General features: G+C 37.0%; 1 protein-coding gene across 3 annotated transcripts in view; it reads right to left on the bottom strand.

Annotated features, from left to right (window-relative positions):
* Positions 1 to 360: 360 nt before the first annotated feature.
* Hnmt (histamine N-methyltransferase) overlaps positions 361 to 9,698 on the bottom strand; it is a 58,725-nt gene continuing 49,387 nt past the window's right edge. For all 3 annotated transcript variants that reach the window (XM_021235057.2, XM_005083750.4, XM_013123241.3), the window contains exons 6-7: positions 5,807 to 5,900; positions 361 to 1,392 (exon numbers count right to left, since the gene is read on the bottom strand). In XM_021235057.2, coding sequence (XP_021090716.1) covers positions 1,037 to 1,392; positions 5,807 to 5,900 — 450 coding nt within the window. In that variant the 3' untranslated portion in view covers positions 361 to 1,036. The remainder of the gene's footprint in view (positions 1,393 to 5,806; positions 5,901 to 9,698) is intronic.

The raw sequence follows: 9,698 nt of genomic DNA, 5'->3' as shown, positions 1-9,698 counted from the left end.
AAGTATCATTTTCTTATTATAGAAATTATTAATGAATTATTACTTCTTAACTTAAAATATATTATTGTTGTAAGAATTACAGGGGATCCTTTAAAAATAAAGCAAGAATATCAAATAAGTCTTCCCAAATTCTCTGAAATCCTACTATCTAAAGGTAACTTTGGAATGAAGTTATGAACCTATTATAAAAATATTAGCAATCTAAACCTAGAAGACCTTTAAAAATGTTTAAGAAACTAAAATTTTAAAAAGGAAAAACTGAACTAAATTAATTTGTACAAAATATAAGTTTCAGTATAACAAAAACAGAGAAGATAATTATATCTTAGATAAAGTAGGAATATCACATGACAGAGCCAATTTTGTAGTCATTTTTTAAAGATTTATTTTATTCTTATGTGTGTGGGAGGGATATGCTCACATAAGTGTTGATGCCTCCAGACTATGGCATCGGATTTTCTAAAGCGGGCATCACAGTTGGCTGTGAGGTATAGGACACGCATGCAGAAAAGTGAACCCAGGTCCTCTGAAACAACCATCCCACCAGCCTCTAATTTTATTATGTCACCAATAAAAAGTATGATAGAAACTATCACAGGAAAAGTAGAAAGACAAACACTTCTTTACAAGTAGAACTACATTTACTTTTTGTGATGATAGAATCAATAAATGTCACTTTTCTGTTATTCAAAATATAGATGGCATATATTTTATCTCTATTCTAAGAATTTCCAGTACAATAAAAAAATGGAAAAGATTTTATTATCAGTAAGTCGATGAAACTCAAGCCATATGTTTCCAGTTAGGTAGTGTTTACTCTAACTGGACAAGCTATAACTGGAAGTAGCCCACATGATTCTGGTGGAAGCCCAAGAATGTCTTGGAAATTTATAGATTTCATTTATAAGAAATGAGAATATATCCTTATTATAAGATTAATTTTTAACTGTAGTATGTAAATATGTGTTTGATAAGTAAATCAATATGTAATAAACAATTGATCAAAATATAAATTCTGGACATTCATGACTTATAGTTACGCTTCAACCACTATAAAACTTAGATTATTGTTAAAAAGTACCTTCCCCTCTTTCTTAACACTAAATTCAGGCTCTTGAAGATCCTTCATAATTTCTGCTCTAAGATCCGGTGGTGCTGTTTTGTTAAAGTTACAGGTCTCTGTCAAAAAATCCCAAAGCAGGTCTCCATTTTCATTGCCATCAACAAAGCAGTCTGTTATGTCCATGGTGGACAAAAGATCATAACACTCATACTTAATCCCCAGGTCGTCCAGGATCTGAGTGAGATCAGAGGAAGTGACATACTGGCAGAGGTCATCCCTGGGTAGACGGGATCCATACTTTTTCCATAGCTTGTCCCAGCCACTAGTTCCTGTGCAAAAGAACAAAGTTCATGTTTTCTTTACTTTGTCTTTTATTTAGTTTCTCCTAGTCATTATACCAGACATTTAGAATAGAACAGTCAACAAAATAATATTCATACCCTTTGTAGAGCTTAATCCAAGTAACAACAAAAGCAGGGAGAAATTAAATAAGTAACTAAATATATATCATATGATGTAATGTGTAATTAAAAAACAATCAGAGTAAGGGATAAGGATGGCCAGAGACATTTGAGCACTGCTGTTTTACCTATGGTGATCACAGAGTCTGTTTAATATGGTGACATTTGAGCACAATCTGACAGCAGCCATGTAGACAGCACAGGGAAGGTTCCAGATGGAGAGAACAACTACAAAGGATTTGAAGCCAATGCAAGGCTGGTACAGTCATGAACTAACCCCGGAAGCCAAAAAAAATTGGAACTGAATGACCGGGGGGGGGGGGGGGAGTAAAAATATTTTTGTATACAATACTCTCATTTAAAACAAAATTCAAGTATTGTGTACTTATTTCTCTTCTTTTCTGTTGGCTTTACGGACGCTGTAACGATACACGACACACAATGACTGAAAGTAACGCTGAGTATTTTATGTAGAAAATTACTCACAAGATACCAAACCCCGAGAAGCCCAGCAGATCTCAGCTAGCGACTGGACCGGAAGCCGAACTCCAGGAAAAGAGAGCGAGACTTCCTGTGCGCTGTCTTTTATGCCTTCCCGTACGCCCTAGCCATGCCCAAAAGTGGGCCTGGCTAGTGACGTAGTTCCGCCTACGTACGTATACGTCTTTACGTCCAGCCGTATACGTCTTTAGTCCTGCCTAAAGTGGGTGTGGTTAGCAGTGTGGTAAACCGCCCTTTTATTACCTCATCTGTATGCGCCTCTAGTAAGTCACATGTTTAATGGCGGCATAGACTTAGTAAGTCACATGTTTAATGGCGGCATCAGATTTCCTCCTACACTTTTCCATTTCATTTTTTTCATATTAATAATCAAAGAATTCTGTTAGCTACCACTAAGTGAATATTTACTGAGTTGGACTTGATCTATAACAAAAGCATAGCAACCCAGAAGAAAACATAGGATCACATACAGTACACTGACCACCTGATTTTATTCTGATTTCATCCTCTTTCTTGTTTATCCTACATGGTTTTGTCTAACTACCCCATATCCAGCATATATGCCCATGAGAATGTATATTTATATTTCACTGAGCCATTTATTACCATGCAAACACATGTGCAAACACACACAGTTTCTGTGTTCCACGTGTAGTCATTCTTAGATGAATCACATTATACTCTTTTGGGTGGACTTTCAGAACCTTGTAGTTCTGGTATCACAAAATTCAAATAAACAGCTATTTCGTTGAATCCAAAGACTCATTGAGCATTTTCTGTGTACTCAAGGTTTCACAAGGGTATAGTAATAGACTGAGGCAAAGGCACCCATCTTCACTGTCCTGAGTTCATAAGAGACTCTGATGTGAAGCAGCAGGAGAGTTCCAGGGCAGAGATGGGGAGGGATAACTCAAGATGCTTGGGATAAAAACCATAGCCATTTGCTCTGTGTTTTTAATTGTTTCATGTGAGAGTATGGCTGGGGAAACTAGGAACAGGCTAGTTAACGAACTAAACTGATGAAAAATGACCAACATATTTGGCAGTATTAATTCTTTCCTCAGGATGAATATCTTCTTGAACTGCAAAGCAAACTATTAGAAAAGGTGACTTTAAAAAAATATATTTTCTATTTAATCTATTTAATATTTCTGAAAAATACAAGGAAATATCTGAAATATTTTTTCTTATTTTACTCAGTGGTTCCTTTAAAAAGAAATTAATCTGATATTTCTTCTCTGTGGTAAAAAAATATCTTCCAAGAAGTAGTGACTATGATAATAGAAAGATCTCATATGAGTTCCAGTATGATGAACTGAACAGTCTTAGATGTTCATTGTCATTCCTAGGAACTATATTGATAAAAAATGCTTATCTCTTTCAGACTACAACCTCTCCTTATTCTTCTGTAAAAAGAGCTTGTGAACTATGTTTTAAAAAAAATTGAAAACTAGCCAGGTGCTGGTGGTACACACCTTTAATCCAAGCACTTGGGAGGCAGAGGCAAGCAGATCTCTTTGAGTTAGAGGCTTGCCTGGTCTACAAAGCTACACAGAGAAACCCTGTCCTGGAGGAAAAAAAGCGAAAGCTATTTCTACCATTTGAAGGGCACTGACTGAATAATTTCTGATTCAAAATTCTTTTTAAAAAGTTACTTGTGTTTATTGCCTTTTTGGTTCCAAATAAAAACATACAGAGCTCATCTGAATCCCATGTATGCGTACATACAAATAACATGGGTACGCCTGTCCACAAATAGCCTAAAGTTAACTAAGGCTTGGAAGCAAAGTTCATCCATGTAGGAAGTACACTAGTATTCCTACCCCAAGTGTCTTCATATCCTTCCCTGGGCCTGTTTTATCTTCAGATTTCTTGGGTTATAATAACTCTATGCTGCAGCCAGCAGACTACAGTCTCTATAAAGGAGCTTTGTTAATTTTAAAATGCACATAAAGTATACTTATAACATAATTGTTTTTTTCTTATTGGTAAATAAGAATACCTAACATTCAAATATTTAACTGTTCAAAATGTCAGATCTACTAGTAGAACTGTTACTAATATTAAGTTTGTCAATTCAGGATAGATTTCTGTTCAGAACATTGTATTTTATTGATGCAGATCACAAAAGTAAGTCCCCACAACATTGGAAAATAAGTTTACTTTTGTAATACAAACTACTTTTTACCAAGTCCCTAATTTAAACATAGGTGAGCAGAAAGCATTCAATTTATATAATCCCTTCAAAATGGAAAATCAGGTCTTTCCCAAATAAGTGAGTAATTTTAACTAACTAGAGGTAAAAATAGTATATCAGAATGTTCGCTTGGGGAGTCAGTTGTATGTAAGAGTTCCTGGCTCTAAACCTTCACACCAAGTAAAGCCTGAAAGTATAAGCAACAACTGCAGTTGCCATTTTAAAAAGTATTCCTTGTATGTGAAGACAAATGTTGTGGCACACAGTTTCAGTGAGTGGAGCTGTTGTCTGGTGATGATGATAAGGACCGGGGCATTTTTAGAAATGAATCATCTAACAACAGCTAGACAACCCAAGACACCCATGGAAGAACTGCTACAGAGACAGGGCATAGTGGCAGGTACCCATAATACTCTGGTATTTTTTAATCCAACCTATACTACATAGTAAAATCTTACGAATGATCTTAATATCAATGTTTGATTTTCTAACTTTTAACCTATGTGACATGACCCTGGAAGCAACAAACTAATTAAATATCCTCTCTGAAAAATAGTGAAACAAATGAATCATTTTATAGGTATATGTAAAAAAAGAAGCTATAATGAACTAAGTTTCTAATGGTTTTAGAAATGCAAATTAATGGCATCCAAAAAGTCTAAGATTTTATTTACTTATTAGTAAATCTCAAGGATGGAGGAAAAATAGTTATGTGACATATAATAGGCAAACTTAATAAATGTACTTGTTTGTTCTCATGTTAAAAATACTATCTCTTTAACTTTCTGTTCTATAAAACAGATGTGGTGCTGCTTGGTTTTTAACAATCTGACACAAATGGAGACACCTTGGAAAAGGGATTCCCAACTGAGGAATTTCTTCTATCAGATGAGGCTGTGGACATGTCTGAAGGGCACATTTTGTTAAATTGTGAATTAATGTGGGAGGGCCCAGTTTGGACCGTGCCATCAGCAGGCAGAGGGGCCTGGAATTAGGCAGTAAGCAGTACTCCACCATCATCTCTGCTTCAGTTCCTACCTCCAGGTTCCAGCTTTGAGTTCTTGCTTTGACTTCCCTCAATGATGAACTGTCTACTGTGAGCCAAATAACCCCTTTTTCTCCCCAAGTTGGTTTAGGTCAGTGTTTTATCACAGCAGCAGAAAAGTAACCAGGGCAAAGTAACAAGGCAAAGAATTTTTCTTTTTTGTAAGGTTCTATTACAGTGTGTGTGTGTGTGTGTGTGTGTGTGTGTGTGTGTGTGAGCCCATGTGCATGCATGTGCACATGCATTATTAAGGTGCCCAAAGTAGGTTCTAGGAACCAATTGCAGTCCTCTACAAAAACAATGTGCTCTTAAACACTGAGTCATTATCTAACCTTTGTAAGGACATATTTTCTGAATAGAGAGAAGCAGAGAGATTTTGGTTCCACTAGGTTCTCTAAATTGAGCATTGTTCTACTTTAAAAAATAATTTAAAATGAATTTCAAAACAATAACAAGATGTACTAACTTTATCTAAACACATGAATGCATGTGTATATTCACAATACTATTTTAAAACCCAGCTGGTTGAAATAGCTTACCCGACACAAGAATAATGAGAATCTTAGCATTGGCAGCTAAGAGACCATGGAAGAATCTCAGGGTAGCTGGGATATCCTTTACATAATACAGCATCTAGGTGGGAGGGAAAAAAGAAATGAGATGCTTCTCTATGTTGTTTTGGACTACATAGTTTTCATGCTTGGACTAGATACTCAGTGGAAGTTTTGATTTTTCACATTGAGTGAATATATACCATGAAAAAAATGTAAATGATTAAAGGTTAAAGATGCTAGAGAGTTATAACCATAAGACATTTGGGGAAGGGCAAATATGCCATCTGCCCTCCTATAGGTAACCAGCTTTTGTTGCCTTTTTTTATTTTTCCTGCCAGTCCTGGGGATGGAACCTAGGACCTTGAATACTCTAGGTATGCACTTTAGCAATGAGCTTCATCCTCAGTCCTAGGGCAAAATACCTTTAAAGTTACTTTCCTCATTCTGTAACACAGACCATATACATCTGTAACTACAGATGCTTAAACTTTGTTCTACAAGTGGAAGATAATACTATGCCTATTGTCATTTTGTGAGTTTTAGCACTTAGAAGAGAAAAAGCAAACCCCATTTCCTAGAATATTACTTTAAAATCCAGCCTTTTGACAAGATTCTCCATAGCCTCACATACACATTTTCCTTTTTTAAAATCACACATATACACAAAGGGACAGGCTACGGCATGCTCGAATTCTCTACGACAGTAGAAAATATAAGTTTATGTTTTTTGGGTTTCTTTTTTTTTGTCACAGGGCATAAGGATTAGTCAACCTGATTTTAATAGTTCTAGACCAATTCCTAGTCAAATGCAGGCTTTTCTACTCAAACTAAAGCTTAATGATGTATATCCTTTAGGCACTACAGAATCTACCCAACAGATACTTTTTATATCTCACACTTATCTCTCTTGGACAAGAATTCAATTTTCAATATAATATGACCATAATAGAATCCACTGCAGAAAGGTCAAATAATTTATTTATGAATTTTCCCACATGGATGAATGAAATAAAATGACCCTGCATATGGCCCATATAACTTCAGGAGCCATGATTACCATCAAGTTTCTCCATATAGTTTACCACAAACACCCAAATACAGCAAATACATATGATGACAAATAATCTATGTCATGACCAGGATAAAAAGAGACTCTTGGTCACAAAAGATGCCCTGATCTTTTATCTAAAACACACTGGGGATTTTTATGTTGACAGAAAATGCCAAACTGAAAACATGTCACAAGAATGTTTGGACTATAAACAGAAATGAAGAGACATAAACCAGTGCAGGGTATATAAGAAGTGAAAGAGAATAGACTTTTGCTCTAAGAAAGAAAGAAAAATGTGGAAGTTCTAAGAAAACTATATAAATCTCTAAGGCTACTGCACTGCATACTAGAGAGAAAAGCAGCCTACAAAGCAGAAGTGGAGGAAATGGGTTTTGAGAGGCAACAATAAGGAAACACAGGTAAAGGGAACACAGGTGTTGGGGTTGCAAATGCAGAGGGTGTGGTGGTTTGGATAAGAATGGCTCCCATAGACTGATATGTTTGAATGCTTAGGGAGTAGCACTATTTGTTCCAGTAGATGTGGTCCTGTTTGTCATTGGAGCATTTGAAGTTTCAAAAGCCCATGTCAGGCCTAGTGCTTTTCTGTTTCTGCTGCCTGAGGATCCAGATGTATAACTGTGAAGCTATTTCTCCACTACCATGTCTGCTTGTATTCCACCATGCCTCCCATCATGATGATAATGGACTAAATCTCTGAAATTGTAAGCCAGCCTCAGTTAAATGCTTCCCTTTATAGAAGTTGTGATGGTCATGGTGTCTCTTTACAGCAATAGAACTCGAAGACAGAAGTTGGTACCAGAGAGTGGGGTATTGTGAAAGGCCTGACCATGCTGCTTGTTGAAAGAATGTGGACTTGGGGACTTTGGATTAGGAAAGCAGTTAAATGCTTTATCATGGCTTAATGGACCAAACTAGTAGAAGCATGGAGGACAGTGGCACTGAGAACAATGTAGACTCTGAACAGTTGGATCAAGAGGCATCAGAGGAGAAAAATATTAATGAATGGACAAGAGGATGTTCTTGTGATAGTTGGTGAAGAATGCGGCTGTTTTCTACACATGTCAAAAAAAAATCTGTCCGAGTCTAAATTGAAGAGTTTTGGATTAACAGCATTGGCAGAGGAGATTTCGAGACAACCTGGTATTGGTTGTGTTGCTTGGTTACTAATTGTCACTATTAGGCGGATATATAATGAAAAGGAGCAAGCTGAACAAGGAAAAATAGAAAATATTTAGTTTGAGGAGAAAAAGAGTACCACGAAGTATAATGAAGATACGGCCAGTGCTCAAGGAGATCAAAAAGTTTAAAGAAAAGCCTGATTCTAATAAATAAGGGAGTGGTGACCTCGGGGCATGATCTAACTAACCCAGCTAAGCTTCCAACTTTTGAAAAGGAATTAGAGAAAAGCTTAGGCAGTAACGGAAACCATGAAAACAGAAATCTGATTAAAGAAAAATTAAGGAGGGAACCATGTTCCAGCCTTAGCCAGTAGCAGAGCTTGGCAGCTTTGGCCATGTGACTCTGGCTTTAGAGTCAAGGATACAAGAAAGGGGTTATAGAATCTCTGTTCATGACTAAGGAAAGCCCTTGAGGCTAGGCATATGTCAGGGCTGTCTCTGCATGGAGGTTCAAAAAGGCCATTGTATGAATCTGTGAAGGTGAAGCCTAGATTGCCTGAAGACCCCAAGATGCTAGAGGTGCCAGAGTTATGTGACTCCTGCTGAGGAGAGTTGCTAAAAGGGTATGGAACCAGTCCAAGAGAGGGATGTATTTTGTAGTCAACAAAGCTGAAAGCAGTTGAAGATCTGAAGAGTATTTTGACATCAGACATGGGGAGGCAGTGTTTGGAGTTTTCCCTGCTAGTTTTTTTTTGTCTTGCTTTGGTCCATTATCTCCTCACTATGCCCCCTGTCCTCCTTTTGGAATCATAATGTATATTATATGCCATTGAATGATGGAAGCATGTAATCTGCTTTTATATTTTGATTTCACAGGGTGTTACAGTTAAGAGATTTCCTTGAGTCTCAGAAGAGAATTTTTTAACTTTGAATGTTTAAATAGTGTTGAGACCACTATAAACTATGGGGATTATTAAAGTTGAAATGAATACTGTACAGGGAAACCTTTTTCCTTGAGAGAAGCTTTCCCGCCAGCCTAGTTCTAGAGTCTCATCAGTCCCAAATAAACACACAGGAGGCTATATTAATTATGAAGCTGTTGGCCTTGCTTGTTTCTTACTGGTTAGCTCTGACTTAAGTAATTACCCCATAATTGTTATTCTAAGTATTTCTCTTACCGGAGAATAGTTCCAGGCTTCCTACCTCATGGCATTACATCTTGACTCTCTGTGTTTCTCCTTCCCAGAGTCCTCCTGGACTCCTAGTCCCACCTATCTAGATTCCTATTGGCCAACAGTGCTTTATTGACATAATCACAGGACTTCCCACATCAGAATACATTTTGCAGTATGATACAGCTACAAGTCTATGATGGCCAGGGAGTAGACTGTGTTGGTTTGAATAGAAATGGTCCCCACAGGCTCATATAATTGAATGCTTCTCTTTATAAGAGTTGCAGTGGTCACGGCATCTTTTCAAAGCAATAGAACACTAAGACAGAGGGTAAAAGATTAATTTTCAGTGGAGTTTTCCCTTCAAGAATATGAAGTAAAGTGGTCAGTTAGGAATGACTCATCAGGGGCAGGTTGCAGAAGGATTTAGGAGAGGGAGACTAGCAAACAGTTTCATGAGGACGGAAAACACATCTACAGAGAAACAGCATATGATTTCTGTACATGCTGGATGT

This window comes from Mesocricetus auratus, unplaced genomic scaffold (assembly GCF_017639785.1).
Source record: "Mesocricetus auratus isolate SY011 unplaced genomic scaffold, BCM_Maur_2.0 Super-Scaffold_100004, whole genome shotgun sequence".
NCBI lineage: Eukaryota > Metazoa > Chordata > Mammalia > Rodentia > Cricetidae > Mesocricetus > Mesocricetus auratus.
Note: the sequence above shows the minus strand (reverse complement) of the source record. Positions and strands in the feature narration are given on the sequence as shown.